The 24948-nt window shown below is 36.8% G+C and overlaps 1 protein-coding gene across 2 annotated transcripts in view; it reads left to right on the forward strand.

Annotated features, from left to right (window-relative positions):
* The window catches only part of MAP4K3 (mitogen-activated protein kinase kinase kinase kinase 3), a 198489-nt gene that overhangs the window by 104629 nt on the left and 68912 nt on the right, over window positions 1-24948 (forward strand). For both annotated transcript variants that reach the window (XM_057558303.1, XM_057558304.1), the window contains exons 4-8: window positions 5178-5242; window positions 17329-17384; window positions 17973-18020; window positions 21036-21078; window positions 22615-22687. In XM_057558303.1, the coding sequence (XP_057414286.1) occupies window positions 5178-5242; window positions 17329-17384; window positions 17973-18020; window positions 21036-21078; window positions 22615-22687 (285 nt within the window). The remainder of the gene's footprint in view (window positions 1-5177; window positions 5243-17328; window positions 17385-17972; window positions 18021-21035; window positions 21079-22614; window positions 22688-24948) is intronic.

Genomic DNA, 24948 nt, shown 5'->3' on the forward strand with positions numbered 1-24948 from the left:
TAGGACTACTGTCCAATGACCCGTTCTTTGTCAAATATTATGCCAAACTGGGGTGTTAGGTGTAATTATAGAGAAATAGGTCACCTTGTATCCCCTGAATACGTAGCTACCCCTCACTGTTAAAGGGGAAGAAGGTGGATGGGTTACGTATAACTTTTTGGAATACGGTCGTTTTTGCCTATTTGTTTAAAAATGAACCAAAACATTTTACATTCAGCACACATTAACATGAGCTATCCTAAATTAAAACATCTAGCAGTTATTAAACTTTTTGTTTTTCACATTGACAGTTGAGGTTACAGCTGAATTATTTTGCTGAATATGATGGAGTAGCCATTGGCAAGTGCTTTGGTCCACAAGACAACCTACAGGAAAGTACAGGGTACCACAGTGTGGGGCCTGGCGAGGCGTCCTGTCCCGGGGGAATGGCTGGTATGCTAGTTTCTAGCAGCTGTTTGAGAGCTGTTTATCCTTGGTGATCATGCTCATATTTTATTTTTCTTTTTAAATCATGTTATATTTGGGCAAAATATATAAATAATTACACTTAGTTTGTTCAGTCAGTGTGGGAAGATTAAAAGGTGTGTTTTAGAAATGATAAGCTCTTTAATGAAATAGTTATTAGAATGTTAGTTCCTATATGCTCTAGTAAACATTGAACTAGAAGATGAAAATAGTGAACTTTTCCCCTCTCTACTTATTTTTCTATTCCTTGTCAGATAGAAAGATAATTTTACAGAATAAGAAAGAAGAATTCTAAGGATTTGTTGAGCCAGAGAATTAATAGTGATATATTGTATATTTACCTCAGTGATTAATTTTATTTTAGTTCAAATACCCAGGGACAAAGATTTTGTAATTTATTGGCCTGCATCAAATGGACTGATTTGATTCAAGTCCTTTCCCGTTAGGCAGATGGCTTGGTGAGTGACCAAAAGCAAATGCAGATTTACCATCACAAGAGAGACATTCATGGAACAGATGGAAGTCATTTTTCTAATAGACTCTGAATATTCAAGCATTCTTGATAATAGCAGACTTAACTAAATAGAATGTTGTAAAGGTAAAGTGTTTTAGGCATCTTAAAAGGTAAAGTATTAAATATATAATTATGATTTTTTTTTCTCAGTCTGTAAGTTGGAAAGTCATTTTACATAGAGTGAACAGAAAATTGTGTTTTTAAGCAAGGTGGGAAAGGGGGTAGACCAGCTTCAAGTAGAGGATGGTATAATATTGAAATATGTAAGAAAGCAGAGAACTCATTTCCTGCATCCATTTTCTTTACAAAGGAGAATTGTTTTCAAACTGGAAAGGGTAGGAAAATAATGCTTAATAAAAGCATTATTAAGAAGGAATTGAAGTACAGATAGGTGAGTAGATAATTATAGAGCACCAGACACTTTAAATGAATGTAAGCCTTTTAGATTTATATAAATTATATCTCATTACTATACTGAAAATATAGCAGACATTGTCATCCACTGTCGGTGAGTATCTTGACAAATAGGAGGGGTGTCAAAAGATTAGTGATCAGCATTGACCAATTTGCAAAGGAAAGGAAAAGGTGATTTCTAGAAAATACAGACCGTTAAACTTGATGTCAGTCATCTGTCCCCAGCAAACATCTAAGATAATTTATTAATCACATAATTAGTGAGCGCTTATAGGAAGGAAGTGGTGATTAGCATAACTTTAGTAAGAAGTTATGTCAAATCAATCCCATCTCTCTTCTATTTTTTTTCTTAAAAAAAAAGAAAAAGGCAATTTTACTTAATTACACCTTCACTGAGTTCCAGGAGCAGTTTAAGGTGCCTCACATAAATACACAACAAGACAAAATATAACAAAAGGAGTAGAAAACAGCTTACGTTTATTGGGCGTATAGTCCAGGTCCTTTACTAAGCAGTTTACATGTTTTTTCATTTTATCCTGAGCAGACCCCAAAACAATTCAGCCAGTTTCTGTAAGATGTGAGAAGTCCCTGCTGCCTGTTGCTTCAGCCCTTGAGGCAGGAATTTTATATGAAAGTTTCATGTGTGGCAGATGTGAAAATATTTTAGAGCAGTAGTTCTCAAGCACTTCGGTCTTAGAACCCCTTTTATTTTACACTCTTAAAAATGATTGAGTACCCCAAAGAGCTTTGGTTTGTGTGGGTTATATCTATTGATATTTACTATATTAGATACTAAAATTGAGAAACATTTGAAACAAGAATACATAAGCACATATTCCAGTAGCTGCCAGAGGGATGACATCATTATCACACTTCCTGCTCCTGTAGCCTCTGGAAAACTCCACGGTATTTTCAAGACAGAGTGCAAAGGGCAAATAATTTTTAGTGTTGTTATGAAAATGAGTTTGACTTTGCTGACCTCCTGAAAGGATCTCCAGGACTCTCAGAGGCCCCCAGACCACACTTTGAGAACCATTGTTCTAGAGGAAGGATTCAGTCTAGAGAGATCAGGCTATGAAATCCTGCATTACACATATTAAATTGGTGTCTGAGCATCATTTCAAAGAATATTGGTTGATAGACTTGCCAGAGTCTTATACCTCAGTTTAAGCAAAGGCACAGGGAGGTGCCAAATGGTCATTCTGAGCAGTCTACATAGTTAGAGTGCCATTCGTGTCACCAGTGGAAAAATTACTCCTAACGTTCCTTAAGCTCATTAGTAAACTCAGTAGTGCAGGTCCACATAGTTTATAAGCAGAGCTCTTGCTCCTGATTAGGGGCTTTCTAACCAGCGACTTCTGGAGCGTGGGGTAGGAGGGGTGTATTTACAATTAGAAATAGTGTCGCAATAGTGTCTCCAGTTATTTTAAGTAAAATAATTGGAGAGCTAATAAGATGCATGTGAAAACTTTTTTTTTTCTTTTAAGAATGAAATTTAACAAATAAGGACAAGGTCCTGTGCATAGTTTCAGTGAACCAGATATACAAATAGGGAGCTAGAAAGGAAACTCATCTGACCACTTTTACGTAAAAAAAGACCTAGAGGTTTTAGTTAACTTCAGACTGCAAACCAGCAGTTGAATGCAGTTGCTAAGAAGCTGAAGTTAATAAGAAATAGAAGTGTTCGTATAAAGGGCATAGTTGTTCGATTCTCAGGGGGATTTAGATTTCTCCCTGTGTAACAGTCACTGGTCATACATGCCTTCATCGTTCTGAATGAGACCATACGTCTGCCAGCCCCAGGCGTCCATTCTGAGAGTTATTCAAACCAGGCCACTGGGCAAGTAGGTCCTACTTTACCATCAGCTGTCATGCCTCAGTTTCATTGGTATGTGGACCACCTGTGAATTTGAGGTCCTGATTTCTTTCTCTGGGCTTCACTGTCTTCAGCTTTGCCTCTAGAATCATGGTACTTTTTACTCTGTACTGTTTTAAGTTTGCTGACCTTCACACTCTGACAGGTTGTGTTCCCTTGATATATGGTGCCTGGTCCATCACACCCAACCAAGTCAGCTCACCTCTCAGGTCTGCTTAATCACACCACCACTGCCATATGTGGTCCAATCCTGGTAACAGCTCCACTTGTTAATGCACTGTTCATACAGTATTCAGACTAGTACTTGATTCTGGGTGCCGCATTTTAAGAGACACTGACAAACTGGAGACTATCCAGGTGAAAGTAACGAAACTGAGGAGTCTACAAACCAACCATTGTTTCACAGTACGACCTCAGCCTATTCTAGCTTCACTTCCTGCCATTCTCTCTTCAGGTAGCCTGAGTTCAACTCACACTAAATCACCCACAGTCTCCAAAATGTGGCATCAAATTTTCATTCTTTTGCACAGGCCCTTTCCCTGTCTCTTAGTGGTGAATTCCTACTTTAACTTCAAGACCCAACTCAAATGTTATTTCCTCCCTTAAAATTTCCATTGACTCTCCTAATTATTTTTACCTCTGGGTTCTCACAGAACTTTATACATGCCTGGATTGTGCATTAATCAAACTGTAATCCAGTCCAAGGGTCAGCAAACCTTTTCTGTAAATGACCATATACTAAATATTTTAGGCTTTGTGGACTTTGTATGTTTCTCTCTGTCACAGTTGCTCACCTCTGCTGTTTTAGTACAAAAACAGCCATAGATGATATGTAAATGAATGAGTGACTGTATTCCAATATAACTTTACATGGACACTAAAATTTGAATTTCACAGAATTGTCACATGTCAAGAAATAATATTCTTCTTTTGAAAAGCCTCCCTAACCGTTTAAAAATATGAAAACCATTCACAGTCCCTGGGCTATACAAAATCAGGCGGCAGGCTAGATTTGGCCCACTGGCCATAATTTACTGACCCTGGATCTAATCGATTTGTCTATTATTTCAATTACTTATGCATTCATTCATTTATGAAATAAATATTCATTTGCTGGTATCCTTCTAGGCACTGTGAATGCAGTGGTAAGAGACACCAACATATTATTAAGGCAGAGTCTTTCTTCTGTGTTAGACTGAGCTTGCTGAGTTCAGAGACTTTCTATTCCATCTCTGCCCCCCAAGAATAGTACATTTCCTGTTACATTTTGAGATGAAGTAATGAATGATTCAACAAAGGAATAAGTGATTATGGCTTTGCTAATTATTTCTCCTGTGACTGTGTGGTTATGCTGTCTTATAATGTGAATGTGAAAGAGAAATGCTACTAAAGACAAGTGAGTGATAAATTTTTAACAAAGGTTATTTTGGAAAGATCTTTGTTGAGTCTAGATATGAGGGTAAAGTTTACATTTTGTCTGTTTTGTCAATGAGAAGAGCTATCAAAGTGATATACTTTGAGATGTATTGGCTATTCTCTGATGAATCTTTATATAATTTTTGGTATGAACCTTTTAATTAACGTTTAACTTTTATAATGCAGTCATAGGGTAGATGGATAAACTGTGAGGGAGGGGACTTTTTAACTAAAGGGACATTTTCTCTCCTTTGGATGTGCCAAATGACATCTTTACATCCTACAAATCGTGTATTTTAAGGACTAAAACCTTGGGTTGAGTTATAGTAACACATTATGTTAAGTAATTCGTTTACTCATAGAGATTAGCTTTTCTCTTAGCACATTGCATTTATGTGGTTTTTCAAGGTATTGGCATACAACCTTAAAATACTTGTTACTTCAAATAACTTTAATCATGAAAATGTGATAATGCTTATTTTCTTTTTACAGGCGAGATAAACTTTGGATTTGCATGGAGTTTTGTGGAGGTGGTTCTTTACAGGATATTTATCATGGTAAGACCAAAGTATATGTGAAAGAGATTAAGTAGAATTTCTTAAAATATAGTTATTTACTATGTTAAACATTACTGTTGTTTTGAGGAAAGTGTGTTTTATCATTATGCTATTTGGATACATAAGGAAATTTAAGATATATACAGACGAAAGGAGCATTCACTTTATAAGTTGAGAAATTACACGCAGTTGAATTATTTGCTAATTCTGAAGAAGGCATATTATATATAGTTAGTTCAGTTGGAATAGGAAACAGGAAAGGATAGATTTTTCTGGAACTGTTTTAGAAGGCTTAATGAAGAAAGTGGGCTTTAAATTGGTCTTTAAAAGGTAGGTAAACCATGGACACAAAGAAGAGAGACAAGTGCACTCCAGGAGTTGAAACAGCAGCACAGTGATGTGAAGGTGTGACATGTTAGATCACTCTCACTGGTCTGTCTGGGGTGTATTTGGAGAGTGTGGTCAGATCTAGAGAGCCTTGAAAGCCAGAAGGAGGGACTTCCCTGGTGGTCCAGTGGTTAAGACTCCACACTTCCACTGCAAGGGGCACAGGTTGGATCCCTGGTTGGGGAACTAGGATACTGCATGCCATGCTGCATGGCCAAAAGAAAGCCAGAAGGAAAAACATGAGACCATTTCTGCTTCATGAAAAGTTATTTCTGAGACTTCCCTGGTGGCACAGTGGTTAAGAATCCACCTGCCATTGCAGGGGACATGGGTATGAGCCCTGGTCTGGGAAGATCCCACACGCTGCGGAGCACCTAAGCCCGGGTGCTACAGCTACTGAGCCCACGTGCCACAACTATTGAAGCCCGCGTGCCTAGAGCCCATGCTCCGCAACAAGGTAAGCCACCGCAATGAGAAGCCCGTGCACCGCAACAAAGAGTAAGCCCTGCTCGCCACAACTAGAGAAAGCCCACACACAGCAACAAAGACCCAACACAGGCAAAAAATAAATAAATAAATAAAATTTAAAAAAATTTTAAATATATTGTTTAAAAAAAAAAAAGTGAAGGGCAGACAGCAGAAGCAAGAAGAACTACAGTCCTGCAGCCTGCGGAATGAAAACCACAATCACAGAAAACAGACAAAATTAAAAGGCAGAGGACTATATCCCAGATGAAGGGACAATATAAAACCCCAGAAAAACAATTAAATGAAGTGGAGATAGGCAACCTTCCAGAAAAAGAATTCAGAATAATGATAGTGAAGATGATCCAGGACCTCAGAAAAAGAATGAAGGCAAAGATCGAGAAGATGCAAGAAATGTTTAACAAACCCTAAAAGAATGAAAGAACAAACAGACAAATGAACAGTAAAATAACTGAAATGAAAAATACACTAGAAGTAATCAATAGCAGAATAACTGAGGCAGAAGAATGGATAAGTGACCTGGAAGACAGAATAGTGGAATTCACTGCTGTGGAACAGAATAAAGAAAAAAGAATGAAAAGAAATGAAGACAGCCTAAGAGACCTCTGGGACAACATTAAACACAACAACATTCGCATTCTAGGGGTCCCAGAAGGAGAAGAGAGAGAGAAAGGACCCGAGAAAATATTTGAAGAGATTATAGTCGAAAACTTCCCTAACATGGGAAAGGAAATAGCCACCCAAGTCCAGGAAGCACAGAGAGTCCCATACAGGATAAACCCAAGGAGAAACACGAAAGGACCCAAGAAAATATTTGAAGAGATTATAGTTGAAAACTTCCCTAACATGGGAAAGGAAATAGCCACCCAAGTCCAGGAAGCACAGAGAGTCCCATACAGGATAAATCCAAGGAGAAACACGCCGAGACACATAGTAATCAAAATGGCAAAAATTAAAGACAAAAAAAAATTATTGAAAGCAGCAAGGGGAAAATGACAAATAACATACAAGGGAACTCCCATAAGGTTAACAGCTGATCTCTCAGCAGAAACTCTACAAGCCAGAAGGGAGTGGCATGATATACTTAAAGTGATGAAAGGGAAGAACCTACAACAAATATTACTCTAGCCGGCAAGGATCTCATTCAGATTCAATGGAGAAATCAACAGCTTTACAGACAAGCAAAAGCTAAGAGAATTCAGCACCACCAAACCAGCTCTACAACAAAACCTAAAGGAACTTCTCTAAGTGGGAAACACAAGAGAAGAAAAGGACCGACAAAAGCAAACCCAAAACAATTAAGAAAAAGGTAATAGGAACATACATATTGATAATTACGTTAAATGTGAATGGATTAAATGCTCCAACCAAAAGACACAGTCTCACTGAATGGATATAAAAACAAGACCTGTATATATGCTGTCTAAAAGAGACCCACTAAAGACTTAGGGACACATACAGACTGAAAGTGAGGGGATGGAAAAAGATATTCCATGCAAGTGGAAATCAAAAGAAAACTAGAGTAGCAATACTCATATCTGATAAAATAGACTTTAAAATAGAGAATGTTACAAGAGACAAGGAAGGACACTACATAATGATCAAGGGATCAATCCAAGAAGAAGATACAACAATTATAAACATATGTGCACCCAACATAGGAGCACCTCAATACATAAGGCAAATGCTAACAGCCATAAAAGAGGAAATTGACAGTAGCACAGTAATAGTGGAGGACTTTAACACCTCAATTACACCAATGGACAGATCATCCAGACAGAAAATTAATAAGGAAACACAAGCTTTAAATGACACAGTAGACCAGATAGATTTAATTGATATTTATAGGACATTCCATCCGAAAACAGATTACACTTTCTTCTCAAGTGCACATGAAACATTCTCCAGGATAGATCACATCTTAGGTCACAAATCCAGCCTTGGTAAATTTAAGAAAATTGAAATCATATCAAGCATCTTTTCCGACCACAGCACTATGAGATTAGAAATCAATTACAGGGAAAAAAAACCGTAAAAAACACAAACACATGGAGGGTAAACAGTACACTACTAAATAACCAGAAGATCACTGAAGAGATCAAAGAGGAAATAAAAAAATACCTAGAGACAAATGACAATGAAAACATGACGATCCAAAACCTATGGGATGCAGCAGAAGCAGTTCTAAGAGGGAAGTTTATAGCAATACAGTCCACCTCAAGAAAAAAGAAAAATCTCAAATAAACAGTCTAACCTTACACCTAAAGGAACTAGAGAAAGAAGAGCAAACAAAACCCAAAGTTAGTAGAAGGAAAGAAATCATAAAGACCAGAGTAGAAATAAATGAAATAGAAACAAAGGAAACAGTAGCAAAGATCAATGAAACTAAAACCTGGTTCTTTGAGAAGATAATCAAAATTGATAAACCTTTAGCCAGACTCATCAAGAAAAAGAGGGAGAGGACTCAAATCAATAAAATTAGAAATGAAAAAGGAGAAGTTACAACAGACCCCGCAGAAACACAAAGCATCGTAAGAGACTACTACAAGCAACTCTATGCCAATCAAATGGACAATCTGGAAGAAAGGGTCAAATTCTTAGGAAAGCACAACCTTCCAAGACTGAACCAGGAAGAAATAGAAAATATAAACAGACCAATCACAAGCACTGAAATTGAAACTGTGATTAAAAATCTTCCAACAAACAAAAGTCCAGGACCAGATGGCTTCAGAGTTGAATTATTTCAAACATTTAGAGAAGAGCTAACACCCATCCTTCTCAAACTCTTCCAAAATATTGCAGAGGAAGGAACACTCCCAAATTCATTCTACGAGGCCACCGTCACTCTGATACCAAAACCAGACAAAGATACTACAAAAAAGAGAAAATTACAGACCAGTATCACTGATGAGTATAGATGCAAAAATCCTTAACAAAGTACTAGCAAACAAAATCCAACAACATGTTAAAAGGATCATACATCATGATCAAGTGGGATTTATCCCAGGGATGCAAGGTTTCTTCAGTATACACAAAGCAATCAATATGATACACCACATTAACAAATTGAAGAATAAAAACTATATGATCATCTCAATAGATGCAGAAAAAGCTTTTGACAAAACTTAACACCCATTTATGATTAAAACTCCCCAGAGGGCTTCCCTGGTGGCACAGTGGTTGAGAATCTGCCTGCCAATGCAGGGGACACGGGTTTGAGCCCTGGTCCGGGAAGATCCCACATGCCACAGAGCAACTAAGTCTGTGTGCCACAACTACTGAGCCTGCGCTCTAGAGCCCGCGAGCCACAAGTACTGAAGCCCACGTACCACAACTACTGAAGCCCACACACCTAGAGCCCGTGCTCCACAACAAGAGAAGCCACCACAATGAGAAGCCCACGCACCACAACAAAGAGTAGCCCCGGCTCGCCACAACTAGAGAAAGCCTGCGTGCAGCAACAAAGACCCAATGCAGCCAAAAACCAATAAATAAGTAAATTTATTAAAAAAAAAAAAACTCTCCAGAAAGTGGGCATAGAGGGAACCTACCTCAACATAATAAAGGCCGTATATGATAGACCCACGGCAAACATCATTCTCAGTGGTGAAAAACTGAAAGCATTTCCACTAAGATCAGGAACAAGACAAGGATGTCCACTCTCACCACTGTTATTCAACATAGTTTTGGAAGTCCTAGCCACGGTAATCAGAGAAGAAAAAGAAATAAAAGGAATTCGACTTGGAAAAGAAGAAAAACTGTCACTGTTTGTGGATGACATGGTACTATACATAGAAAATGCTGAAGATGACACCAGAAAACTACTAGAGCTAATCAATGAATTTGGTAAAGTTACAGGATACAAAATTAATGCACAGAAATCTCTTGCATTCCTATGCACTAACAACGAAAGATCAGAAAGAGAAATTAAGGAAACAATCACATTCACCATTGCAGCAAAAAGAATAAAATACCTAGGAATAAACCTACCTAAGGAGGTAAAAGACCTGTACTCAGAAAACTATAAGGCACTGATGAAAGAAATCAAAGATGACACAAACAGATGGAGAGCTATACCATGTTCTTGGATTGGAAGAATCAATATTGTGAAAATGACTATACTACCCATAGCAGTCTACAGATTCAGTACAATCCCTATCAAATTACCAATGGCATTTTTTATGGAACTAGAACAAAAAATCTTAAAATTTGTATGGAGACACAAAAGACCCCAAATAACCAAAGCAATCTTGAGAAAAAAAAAAAACGAGCTGGAGGAATCAGACTCCCTGACTTTAGACTATACTACAAAGCTACAGTAATCAAGAAAATATGGTACTGGCACAAAAACAGAAATATAGATCAGTGGAACAGGATAGAAAGCCCAGAGATGAACCTGAGACCACACCTATGGTCAACTAATCTATGACAAAGGAGGCAAGAAAAAAAAAAAAGTTATTTTCTGAGAATTTTTTTTTTTAGGTGTGTGGCTATTCTTCATATATGAGAAATTTTTCCTTTTTATTAATGACATTTTGATTTCAAAGGTTTAGTGAAAATTGAGAAATATTTGTTATCATTTTGCATTGCAGAACATAAACGGTATTTCTGAAAGCTTGTTTTAAATTCAAAAAGCTATTTACCCCTTTTTTTGTTTTCATTTGTACTAATTTCTCTACTATTGTTTCCACACTTATTGATTTAATTTCCTTCTTCCTGAAGTTTTTTTCGGCTAGGACTCTAGTGGTAAACTCTCAGTCTTTGATCCTCATTCTTAAATGATAGTTTAAGTGGACCTAGGCACATTTTCTCCGTTGACAGGTATTTTTGTTAGCATTTCGAAGATGCTGGACTATTGTCTTCTAGTTTCTGTAGTTGTTGGTACCTTCTGCTAACTATTGATCCTTTGCAGGTAATCTTCCTTTCGTTGTAATTGCTTTTAAGATTTTTCTCTTCATTTCTGGTGTTTCTAGTATCTAAACGTAGATTTACTTTTCCTGCTTGGGACTTAAAGTGCTTACGTCCGAGATTTTAGTTCTTTTATCAAGTCTGACAATGATCAATTATTATCCATTCAAATATTTTCTCCTTCAGGTTCTCTGATCTCTCCTTCTAGAATTTCAGTTCGATGTACATTAGCTCTCCATGTCTCTTAAAGTGAGCTTCATTTTTCCACTTTTTTTTTTTTTTTAAACCAGGAGCACTTTCTTTTTTTAAAAAAATTTATTTATTTATTTATTTATTTTTGGCTGTGTTGGGTCTTCATTTCTGTGCGAGGGCTTTCTCTAGTTGCGGCGAGCGGGGGCCACTCTTCATCACGGTGCGCGGGCCTCTCACTATTGCGGCCTCTCCTGTTGCGGAGCACAGGCTCCAGATGCGCAGGCTCAGTAGTTGTGGCTCACGGGCCTAGTTGCTCCGCGGCATGTGGGATCTCCCAGACCAGGGCTCGAACCCGTGTCCCCTGCATTGGCAGGCAGATTCTCAACCACTGCACCACCAGGGAAGCCCGATGTTTCCACTCTTTAATCCCTCAGAGCACTGAGGATACTCATAACCATCTTCCGGTTCACTGATTGTACACCTAATTTGGTGACCATATTTTTCATTTCTAGAAATTATTTGGTTCTATTTCACATCTCTTTCCATTTTTTGTCTTATTCTTTCCTTGTAATTTTTCATCCCTTCTTTTATATCTTTAGTTTATTTAAGCATACTTATTTTTTAGTCTTAGATTGTTTGGTAATTCCATCAGATATACATGATTGGTCTTAGGTGTCTGATTCTGCTTTCTTCATTAAGAAGCAAGAAAGCCAGTTTAGTTACAGAAATAGGTTGTCATGATTGTTATTCCATTTCAACCCTCTGGTGGAAGTAACATAGTAATATGAGTCTGTAAGTACTGATTTGTTTATATAGCAACTGGGTCAGTGGAAGAAATAATTTCGTATTAACTTGGATGCTCTCAAACATGCATGCTGAGAATATGCAGGCTTATGTGCAGCCCCAAACCCTGTCTTTCTCTGTATGCACACCTTTGATTGCACCCAGGTTTCTACCAGATAACCTCCTCATGGCAACGTATACTCCTCTTTGGCTGTAGTCTACACTGCTGTCTACTTGCATCGCCATATAAAACATATACCTCCATTTCTCTCTGTGCGTGTCTCTTGCCTCCTCTCCTCTCTCTCTTTCATCATGTTGTCATTCTGTGGGGAGTAGAATAAATATCCTGGATTACCTTATTTGGTGAAAGACAAGTTCTACTTTTCTAATAACCACAGTGCTTGTGGGTTTTTGTTTGTTTCTTTGCTGGTGTATACAAACCAAATTTGATCCATCATGCAAAATTTTTTTGATTAAAGCCTCCTTTTATAAAATTATTTCCACTTATTTATAAAGTACCATTAAGCCAAATTTTATATTTTGTCTTATGTCCTTAATTCCATCATTTACTCCAAATGATTGTTTTAAAGTTAACTCTCCTGAAAGGGGAACTATATTAGTTATCTATTGCTGTATAACAGTGATCTTAAAATTTGTCATCTTAAAACAAACATTTACTATCTCAGTTACTAAGGGTCAAGAATTCAAGAATGGCTTAATTGGGTGATTTCCCTTGCAGTACAGGGCAAAACATGCATAAGACATTTGGTCCATGCCAAAAATCCTTGAAATTTGGTCCTGTGCAGAATGTCCATGAGCATATTTGGTTCATGCCACATGGTTTTGGACAGGACCAGATATCAAGGATCTTTTGGCATGGACCCAATGTCTTATGGACATTTTGGGCAGGACCAAATACGAACAAATATCAAGAGCCTTTTGGTGTGGACCAAAAGTCTTAGGGAGGTTTGGGGCAGGACCAAATGTCTGCGAACTGGATGATTCTAGCTCATGGTCACTCATGAGGGTGCAGTCAAGCTCTTGGCTGGAACTATAGTCATCTGAAGGCTTGACTAAGGTTGGAGGATTTGCTTTCAAGATGATTCACTTACATGGCTATTGGCAGGAGGTCTCAATTCCTTGCCACAAGGATCTCGCTATAGGACAGCTTGAGCATCTTCACAGGATGGCAGCTGGCTTCTCCCAGAGGAAATGATACCAGAGAGCAAGGAGGAAGCCATAAAACCTTTTATGATGTAGTCTCAGAATTTGCATTCTGTTACTGCCACCACAGTTTGTTCTTCAGAAGCAAGTCATTTCTGTCCAGCCCACACTCAGGAAGGGAATTAAGTTCCAGCTCTTGAGGGGGATGTATCAGAGAATTCATGGACATATTTTGACCATGAGGGTGAGGGCCGCAGGGCAACTTTTGACTTTACATTTTTTCATGAGTTCCTTCTCCTCTCCTTTTGTTTACTTTTTCTTTGAGAACTAACATTAGAACCTTTTATTGTTCCAACATAATAGATTTTTTGTCTCTATTTTTCACTGAACATTTTTCCTTCTGTTTAATATTGTCCTTTAACAACTTTATGCATTCTGTTATATCATTTATGGTGAATTTTTTTCTCATTTATTTCATAATTTTGAGATCATCTTCAGGGGGAATTCCGTATGGCTTTTGAGAGTGTGTCCTTCCGACAGTGTTGGATTTTTTTTTTTCCCTGGGACCCCAGTGACCTCATTGTTTTCTATATATATTTGAACCCTAAACCTGAGTGAAGAAGAGGCCTTTTATTTTTTTTATTTTTTTATTTTTTCAAACATCTTTATTGAAGTATAATTGCCTTACAATAGTGTGTTAGCATCTGCTTTATAACAAAGTGAATCTGTTATACATATACAATATGTTCCCATTTCTCTTCCCTCTTACATCTCCCTCCCTCCCACCCTCCCCATCCCACCCCTCTAGGTGGTCACAAAGCACCGAGCTGATCTCCCTGTGCTATGCGGCTGCTTCCCACTAGCTATCTATTTTACATTTGGTAGTGTATATATGTCCATGACACTCTCTTACCCTGTCACATCTCACCCCACCCCCTCCCCATATCCTCAAGTCCATTCTCTAGTAGGTCTGTGTCTTTATTCCCGTCTTGCCACTAGGTTCTTCATGGCCTTTTTTTTTTTCCCTTAGATTCCATATATATGTGTTAGCATACTGTATTTGTTTTTCTCTTTCTGACTTACTTCACTCTGTATGACAGACTCTAACTCCATCCACCTCACTACAAATAACTCAGTTTCATTTCTTTTTATGGCTGAGTAATATTCCATTGTATATATGTGCCACATCTTCTTTATCCATTCATCTGTCGATGGACACTTAGGTTGCTTCCATGTCCTGGCTATTGTAAATAGAGCTGCAATGAACATTTTGGTACATGACTCTTTTTGACCTATGGTTTTCTCAGGGTATATGCCCAGTAGTGGGATTGCTGGGTCGTATGGTAGTTCTATTTGTAGTTTTTTAAGGAACCTCCATACTGTTCTCCATAGTGGCTGTATCAATTTACATTCCCACCAACAGTGCAAGAGGGTTCCCTTTCCTCCACACCCTCTCCAGCATTTATTGTTTCTAGATTTTTTGATGATGGCCATTCTGACCGGTGTGAGATGATATCTCATTGTAGTTTTGATTTGCATTTCTCTAATGATTAATGATGTTGAGCATTCTTTCATGTGTCTGTAGGCCATCTGTATATCTTCTTTGGAGAAATGTCTATTTAGATCTTCTGCCCATTTTTGGATTGGGTTGTTCGTTTTTTTGTTATTGAGCTGCATGAGCTGCTTGTAAATCTTGGAGATTAATCCTTTGTCAGTTGCTTCATTTGCAAATATTTTCTCCCATTCTGAGGGTTGTCTTTTGGTCTTGTTTATGGTTTCCTTTGCTGTGCAAAAGCTTTTCAGTTTCATTAGGTCCCATTTGTTTATTTGTGTTCTTATTTCCATTTCTCTGGGAGCTGGGTCAAAAAGAATCTTGCTGTGATGTATGTCATAGAGTGTTCTGCCTATGTTTTCCTCTAAGAGTTTGATAGTGTCTGCCCTTACACTTAGGTCTTTAATCCATTTTGAGTTTATTTTTGTGCATGGTGTCAGGGAGTGTTCTAATTTCATACTTTTACATGTTCCTGTCCAATTTTCCCAGCACCACTTATTGAAGAGGCTGTCTTTTCTCCACTGTATATGCTTGCCTCCTTTATCAAAGATAAGTTGACCATATGTGTGTGGGTTTATCTCTGGGCTTTCTATCCTGTTCCATTGATCTATATTTCTGTTTTTGTGCCAATACCAAACTGTCTTGATTACTGAAGCTTTGTAATATAGTCTGAAGTCAGGGAGCCTGATTCCCCCAGCTCCATTTTTCATTCTCAAGATTGCTTTGGCTATTCGGGGTCTTTTGTGTTTCCATACAAATTGTGAAATTTTTTGTTCTAGTTCTGTGAAAAATGCCAGTGGTAGTTTGATAGGGATTGCATTGAATCTGTAGATTGCTTTGGGTAGTAGAGACATTTTCACAATGTTGATTCTTCCAATCCAGGAACATGGTATATCTCTCCATCTATTTGTATCATCTTTAATTTCTTTCATCAGTGTCTTATAATTTTCTGCATACAGGTCTTTTGTCTCCTTAGGTAGGTTTATTCCTAGATATTTTATTCTTTTTGTTGCAATGGTAAATGGGAGTGTTTTCTTAATTTCACTTTCAGATTTTTCGTCATTAGTGTATAGAAATGCAAGAGATTTCTGTGCATTTGTGAGGCCTTTTAAATTCTAAGAGGAAACATTTTTTCTCCTGTCCACACCCCAGGCCGTGACACGCAAATCCCTAGTCGTCTCCTGGTGCTTGTCCACTATTTTAATGAGGGTGTAGCCCTTTGAGGATTCTGGTTTTATGTGGGTGTTTGTTTTAGCTCTTCCTCTGCAGAGCTATAACCTTTTCTTCTGTGCCCATGTAGGGGATAAAACTAAGGCCCTAGCTTACTAAGACTGGCCTTCCCCTAAGAGACAGCTAGACTATTTGTCATTTTTACGATTCTGTTTTTCATTTTCGTTTTTGCGTTTGGCTGCTGGACAAGTCTCTTACTGTTTATGAGCTTAGCTAGGCATTTAGAAGATTATTTAAAATTTTTTTTCCTGGTGTTACTTTCAGGGTTTTCAGGTTATCTTATTTGCTGTATTGTGGGAACACACATCTCAAGAAGGCCTATCTTGCTGGATGAGAGTAGGTTTACAAGCCACGGAAGTTAGTTACTATGTGGTTTATCCTCATTTAAACTTAGCCTTGTCCCCAAAAGAATCTAAGTGAAATAGATTTCTCTCTTCCACAATTGTAAAATACAAGTACTCTGAACTACACATTTTTACAGAGCTGTTAGGTTTAGGTAAAATGGGAGATCACTGTCTAGCGCGTGATTTCATGGTTGGAATTTGATTCGGTTTCTAGAATAGTTTTTCCCGCCTAACTTACTTCTTTATTCTGAAGTGGTTTAATAGCGAGAAAGAGAAAACTATTTAAATGTTTTTCATAGTCGAAAGATGTGCACAGAGGAAATATTCAAATATTATATGATTAAGCTATGTATATTGATATGAAAAGATGCCCATGATAAATGAAAAGGCAAGTTTCAGAATTGTATGTGTAATATGTTTCCATTTATGTTTATGTGTTTGTACACTACATACCTGTACTATATAAAACATCTATGCATTAAGTCATCTGGTAGACTATAGGCCAAACTATTGGTATTGTTTATTATTGAGTAATACTGGTTTGGATAAGGAAAAGACCTGTCTCTGTTGATTGGAATTTTTTATATTGAACGTGTATTAATTTTATATCTATAAAGCTAATAATTTTAGGGAAAAAGTATTGATTTTTAACCTAGTCAGTAATACATATTACATGTCATTTTAAAAAGCTTTAATAAAAATTAGCTAAACATCTTGGCCATGCTTTCTTTCTTTTAACATTTAAGAGGTAATATGATCAGGTGTAAAAGTGAAAATGTAATTAATTTCAGTGACTATTTCAATGTTTTATTCATTCCACAAACATTTACTGAGTAGCTTTTCCATGCCAGGCACTGTTCTAAACACTGGGGATACAATGAGCAAATCAGATTTTTAAAAATTCCTGCCCTCATGGAGCTTACTTTTTAGTAGAATTTAGGTATATTAAGTCTATTGCTTAGTGGAACTTGTAAACTTTGTCTCTTATTGAAAAACATACTTTGACTAATTTTATTAACATTAATTTTCTCCTCTTATAGTAACGGGACCTCTGTCAGAATTGCAAATTGCATATGTTAGCAGAGAAACACTACAGGTAAATTCAATGTTAATTAAAAAGTAATGTTCTTTATTAAACTAAATGTTTAATTATTGTGCATTACCTGTTAAGCAGAGTAAGGATTTAAATATTCTAGTTTGGTAAACTCTTGAATTTAATACATTTCAAAGTTGTGTAGTAAACTCAAATTATATTTGCAAATAAACACATTAAAGCTTCAGTATCATAATATACCTCCTAAAATTTAAGCACTATGGATTTGTTATTTATTTTTATATTCCTCTTAATACCAAAGAAAGGCTTAAAAATTAAGCATTCTTATGGGATTGAAACTCATTCTGATACTAATTGGATATTTACTTTTAAAAAGTTATTTCACACTATTTGCAGAATTTAGTGAAAATTATTTCTCTTAGGAAAATTAGTGGTTCAAACTGAGCTCCGCCTCTCATTTTCTCGATTCTTTTATCTTTTCGGATACTCTGGTAAAATAAAGTGATTATCACTAGTGCTTTCTGTAATGAGTAAATAAATAAGATAGAATACTACTCATTGATGACTTTAAATCCCAAAGTGTGTTCTGTAGTAAAGTCTTGTTAATTTTTCTTTTTTTTGAAACTCCAGGGATTATACTATCTTCACAGTAAAGGGAAAATGCACAGGGATATAAAGGTATATATCATATCTTTACCTAATGGCCCTCTCTTCATTTTTAAATATGCTGACCAAACTGTTGAGCAAAATTGTATCAGTTATTCTATTTGATGAATTTGTTATCTTAATATGTTACTATAATAAAATTGAGTGATACTTTGAAGGGTTTATTAATTTTTTTTATAGCGGCTCTATTGAGATACAGTTCATATACCATAAAATTCACCCTTTTAAAGTGTACAATTGTGGATTCATGTTTTAATAACACATTTTAGCTTATTTGTAGTTATTTATTTATAAAATGCAAATTAGGTCCATAGCTTCCATTAAGTTACAGTCTTTAGGAAGTTTCATGCTTTGAATATTGTAGTAAACTTTGGCAATCTTAAGGAACTGTCATTAATAATATATAAAAATGGATAAACTAAGCCTTGACCTTTTCTGCTGGTCTTTAACTGGCAGAGGAGAGCAGGTACACCGGGCATGTTGTGGTAAACTACCCCTATCGTAGGACTCTGAGGTTATTTCCAAAGATACTGCCGTCTTCCCAGCCTGGATATTTTCTCTGTTCATTTATTTTTTCTTTTCTTTTCTTCTTCCTCATTCATCTTACCTCCTGCTTTTTCTTTCCCCCTTTTGTTTTCTCTAACATAAAGGTCCTAACCCTTTTTTGCAGGGGATGTGGGTGTGGGAATCATGTGCTCTTTGAGTCTCTGATGAAAGCCATGGACTCTCTCCTCCAAAAATGCTCTTATGCACATGCCTTCAAATTTTGCATGAAATTTCAGTGGACTCTCAGATCACCTGCTGAGATCCTCTACTTTAAGTATTGTTCATAAACCACTTCAAAGACATAAGCAAAGAGCCTTGGATTCAAAGGTGCGAGAGATCCTAAGAAGATAAGTGTATCAAGAAAGATTCTGTGTCATTGGCACTTAAATGATCTGGAAGGATTGATAGATTTTTGTCAGAAATGGAAGTTGGAGTGCCTTCTAAGCAGAAGGAACAGTGTGAGCAAAGATACGGAGGTCAGAAAGTGTGGGGTCATTTTAGGGGGTATAAAGGCTGCATCATATAATTGAAGAGAAGAGAATGTAGGAGAGTGATAAAGATGGTTTTGGCCAGGAGGTTTGGTGCTCCATTATGCAAGAACTCGTGTGTTGGACTTCAGAGTTTGGGCCTAATTGGATAGATTCTAGCCATCACCACTATTTCTACCCTGTCTAAGCCACCATTATATTATATCTCACCTGGACTTCTGGAATAGCTTTCTAACTGGTCTCCCTGCTCCCATTCTTGAGTGATCCTACAGTCAGTTCTCTACCTCACACCAAAGTGACCTTTGTAAATCAGATCTTGTCACTCTCCTGCTTATAAACCACCGTTGGCTTCCCATCATACTCAGTACAGTATTCAGATGTTTTTACCGTGGCCATTAAGGTTATGCATGATCTGGCCCCTGCTTTCCTCTCCGACCTCATCTCATACTCGTCTTCGTTTTACTCATTCTGTTCTAGACACACTAAACTTGGAGTTCCTGGAATATGTTGAGTTCATTCTGGTTCCAGGACTTTGTATTTGCTGTTACCTCTTTCTGGAATGTTCTTCTAGATTTTGGCATGACTCTGCACCCTCTCTTCAATTAGATCTCTGCTTAAATATCCCTGCCTTAGAGAGGCCTTCCCTTCCTGCTTTATCTTCAGAGTGCTTATCTCTAACTGGCTTTGAATCATTTATTGGTTCATTCATTCGTGTGCGTGTGTGTGTGTGTGTGTGTGTGTGTGTATTCGTTTTTAGATTTTCTTTCTCTCCTACTTAGATGTAAACTCCTTGAGAGCTGGAACTTTTTCATTACTATAACCCCAGAGCTTGAAGTAGCATCTGGTTGCTAGTAGTCTCTCAGGGAGAGAGGGATGAATGGACACCTAGATGGATGGATGGAAGAATGCATCATAAGTGCAGGTGACATGATATAAACTGTAATTTAGAAAAATTAATCTGGAGCTGGGGAAAGACCAAACTGAAGACTCTGGCAGAAGTCTAGATAGCTAGGGCCTAATTCAAGTTGAAATCCCTACTCTAGTTTCTTTTTCCTTTTTCTCATTTCTCCCATTACTCCTTAGAGTTGCAGTAATATCAAGGGGTGTAGGTTTCGGTTATTTCTTCCTCTTTTGGGGGCTGGAAGGAGTTTCCTAGTATTTTTTACCCCGAACTTATACTTACAAAATTGATTGCATCCTGAACCATAGAGGATTACTTTTGCTTCCTCATTTAAAAGTTGCCCAAAGCGGGGGCAGGGGTGCGGAGCCTGTAGTACCTTTGAGAGGCAGTATTTCTACGTCCTCCAGAAGCTCTCAGTTTTTTGAAGATGAAGTCGTTATTATCACCTTCTTCTTAGAGCTTAGATCAAGAAGCAAAAGTGGATAAAAATGCTGCTAGGTCATGCAAACAGGTGACATTTTAATTCTGTGGGACTGTGCCTAGTTGTTTATATACTGAATGGCCCCAAACTCTGGGCAGAGACACATTAGGATGGACAGCCCCACAGACTAAGTAGTAAGGTTCAGTCTTACACATTAGCATTGGTTCAACTGATGTTGAGTACCTAGAAAGGGAGATGTGTTTTGGTGGTTTTGGACAGGAAATGGCAATGAAGTTTAACATGTAATTCAAGGAACTGAATAATGCCATTGTAAGGTAACAGTTTAGTATAGTGACAGCGCTTGATCAGTAAGAAAATAGCATTCAGATTAAAACTAATGTCACGTTCATAGTAACATTCATATTATTTTAATAGCAGCTTTTTGCAAGGCAGAACATTTTGTAAGGATAGTCAAATTGCCTAAAAAGTAGACAGCAAGTTTTCCTATGAATGTAATGGTTTAACATTTTAATTGGGCCTACTATAAATCGTCAGTATTTCTAGGTTTAAGCCTGCCACTTGTGATTATTTTAAATATATATGTTTAATCTTTTATATGTGCTTTCTGATAAAATGTTTCCTACTTTAACTAAAATGTTCTCACTTTGAAGGGAGCTAACATTCTATTAACGGATAATGGTCATGTGAAATTAGGTAAGTAAATTTGAATTTCGTCACTTGCACAAATTTATTCCAAAACATAGTAAGTTTATGTTTTCCTCTCTAGCACTAGGCTTCCCCTCCCTCAGCAGCATCTATATATCTTTAGGTGGAAATCTCCTTGCAGGACATGACACATGTAATCTCTCTGTATCTGTTTCTTCTTCTCTTAAGTGAGGATAAAGTCTGTCCTTCACATGGGACAGATTCATTATAAAGATATAGTGAAATAATATCCCTTAAAAATTCTTTCACCTCTAACCCTAGGAGTGGGACTTCTAGTAAGAAATCTGTACGAGATTACCTTGTGACCAAAAAATAAGGCAAACAAAAGCCAAAAACTCAATAATGCAAAAACTCCTACCTGCTTACACAAGCTTTTAAAATAAAACATTGTATTAGTTATATAAGAATGTAATTTAGATGCTGAATGGTGCTTTATTTGAAACTGTAACTTTTATTTTGTAACTTTTGATTGTCAAGTTATTAAAACAGTTCAATACCTAAATAATAACTTAATTTGAAAGTTTAAGACAGGAAACATGTACAATATAGTAACTTTATAAACAAAGTTATATCTGTTAGGTATTAAATGAAGTATTTAATAACAAATATGAAACAATTATTTTGAACTACATATCACTATAAAATCAAAATTCAAGGAAATATTTATCTTCTAAAAATATGATTAAACTATTTTGACCTATAGCCTATAATAGGGACTAATCAGATTCAAAAGTATCATAATTTACATATAATAAAATTTTCCTAAGCCACCTCTAAATATGAGAAAAGCAGTTATCTAACTATTGATGGCTTAGTGAACAGTTTCCATCTGCAGTTTAAAATTTGTGTCAATATTATGTGCTTTACTCAAAGACATCCTATATATAATATGTCTTAGTTTATAAAGATTTAGAAATCATCATTAAAAAACTAGAAAATATTAGAACTCAATATACTTAAAAAATAGCAACATAAAACTAAACTGACATAAAAATAAATTTCTTGACAGTGATTGTTATTGGTATTAGAATATATTGCTACGGTAAGATTTTTGGGAATATTCTGTTTGTCTTTTCACGGTAGATAGATTTACCAGTAGAGCTTTTGTTTTTTTTAATGTCAGTTGTTGTGTGTATGGCAGGAAGTGAATGGAATGTATTCCTACTTAAGGTCCCTCCCGGTGATTTTCCTTGAATTTCAGGTCCTGGGAATTAGAAATGATAACATTAAATCTGGCAGGTTAGATTCTCTCAGTTGTCTCTTCCTCATCAAAATTATTTGATCTTGACTTTCGTTGTCATTTGATCCGTGTGGGGATGTATGGGAACCCATTTGGCTGTCATACACACTATTTTGTGATATCTTAATGCTAGTCCATTAAAGTTACAAATCTTAATGTGATGTTTGAGACTATCTCATTTCTGTGAAATTAATTTAATTGAAATAATTATTAAAAATTTCTCATGTTACTTTTAAATAATTTTACTTTATTTTATTTTCTAAACGTATCTCTTTTTTTAATAGCTGATTTTGGAGTGTCTGCTCAGATAACAGCTACAATTGCCAAACGGAAGTCTTTCATTGGTACACCATATTGGTAATTGTATTTTAATTGATAATTTAACTTTTTGTTTTTCTATCATTATTGTATGCAGTGTTTATTAAAAAATAGACTGAATGGTCAAAATTATTAGGACTAAAACAGATTAAGGAGGTCAGCAACAGGCTAAGTAATTTAGGCATGTATACTTTTGGATGAATTACAATACATAGCCATAGAATATTCTACCATACTATTTTTCATTATGTAGAAAGGGCTTTAAAGGTTGATATACTTTTAGAAACCTTGATATAGTTCCAGTTTTGCCCAGAAAAACCCCAACTCTTGGTCCTACATATATTACGTGTATTTTCACAGATTAGTCCGTATTCTGATGAATTTTTCAACATTGTCTTATTCACAGTATTCCCTAGCTCAAAACTTTTTGACATATCTTGGTTGCACACAAGATCAAGTACATATTTCTTGGCATTTGGAGTCTTCTGGTGTCTGGCCTCTATCTGCCTCATTAACTTTTTTTTTTTTAATTAATTAATTTTATTTATTTATTTTTGGCTGTGTTCGGTCTTCGTTGCTGCGCACGGGCTTTCTCTAGTTTCTGCGAGCGGGGGCTACTCTTCGTTGTGGCCAATGGGCTTCTCATTGCGGTGGCTTCTCTTGTTGCAGAGCACAGGCTCTAGGCCCAGGCTTCAGTAGTTGTGGCCTGCGGGCTTTTGAGCGCCACAGGCTCAGTAGTTGTGGCTTACGGGCTTAGTTGCTTCACGTCACGTGGGATCCTCCCAGACTAGGGATCGAACCCGTGTCCCCTGCATTGGCAGGCGGATTCTTAACCAGTGCACCACCAGGGAAGTCCCTGCCTCATTAACTTTAAGGTCTACTAGTTGCCTCCACAGACCTTCCTCTCTAGCCATGTTTGTCTGCTGGGTGTTCTTTGATCATTCTATACAAACTATCTTACTCATTTATTTATTTGTTCAATAAATATTTTTACCACTTACTATGTGCCAGATACGCTGTTAGTCATTGTGCATATAGTGGTGGATAGGTATAGAGCTTTTTTGCTCACATGATTCTCTTGAAGTAACAGCACTCTGGAAATCTTAACATTCCTTCTGCTTAGGTGCTACCATTCCTCCCCCGATGCCCTCCTGGTCTGCCTCCTCAGCAGTGGGACAGCACTAATCTGGAGGACTTCTTTTCATATTTAAGATATGATATATATCATTTTTGATATTTGTCTTTTTATCAAACAGGTACATACTTTAAAAGTCAAATAGTGCTAAAGAGACTGATAAATTCTTCTAGTTGTGTCTTCTGCCATCTGTAGCCTTATCAATTATTATTTATAGGCTTTGTGTTATAATAGGTGAAGATTTTATTAATAGTTCTCTTCATTCATCATTCAGTCTTCTTATCCTTTCAATGTACTTGCTGAGTCAATTATTATACTACTATTACACTTAACTGTCTTTAAAATTTTTTCTTATATCTAATAATTTCTTCATTTTTTATTTGCTTAGTTTGTATTTTTAATCCCTGGCCAAGACTTCCACACCTCCCCATATTCTGCAGTCTGAAAGATGCTTCTATATAATTTTCCAAGCCATAAATCGTCCTGATTTGGGGAGGTTTTTTTTTGCTTTGTTTTAATTTGTTTTGTTTTGTTTTTATTAAAGTTAATTTAAGTCTTCCTGGGGTCCTCCTCCCTCCTATTCCAATCTGAAATGTTTATTTTCTAGGTTTTTTTCCATAGCTTCACCTTGGGAATTCATTTCCTGGAATCCAGGTCTTCTTCCTCCTTCATAAATTTCTCCCTCTCTCATGTTTTGATAACTTCCTGAGAAATTTGAGGGGTAAAAACTTTTGAGACTCTGCATGTCTAGCCTCACACACACACGATTGATAATTTGGATGAATATGGCATTCTAGGTTGGAATTTTTGAAGCATTGCTCTAGTGTCTTTTCTCTGATGTTGATGGGAACTGTGATGCCATTATGACACATGATTTTTTTTTAACATCTTTATTGGAGTATAATCGCTTTACAATGTTGTGTTAGTTTCTGCTATATAACAAAGTGAATCAGCTATACGTATACATGTATCCCCATATCTCCTCCCTCTTGCGTCTCCCTCCCACCCCTGTAGGTGGTCACAAAGCACTGAGCTGATCTCCCTGTGCTATGCGGCTGCTTCCCACTAGCTATCAGTTTTACATTTGGTACTGTATACATGTCAGTGGTACTCTCTCACTTCGTCCCAGCTTACCCTTCCCCCTCCCCTTGTCCTCAAGTCCATT

This window comes from Balaenoptera acutorostrata, chromosome 12, assembly GCF_949987535.1.
Source record: "Balaenoptera acutorostrata chromosome 12, mBalAcu1.1, whole genome shotgun sequence".
NCBI lineage: Eukaryota > Metazoa > Chordata > Mammalia > Artiodactyla > Balaenopteridae > Balaenoptera > Balaenoptera acutorostrata.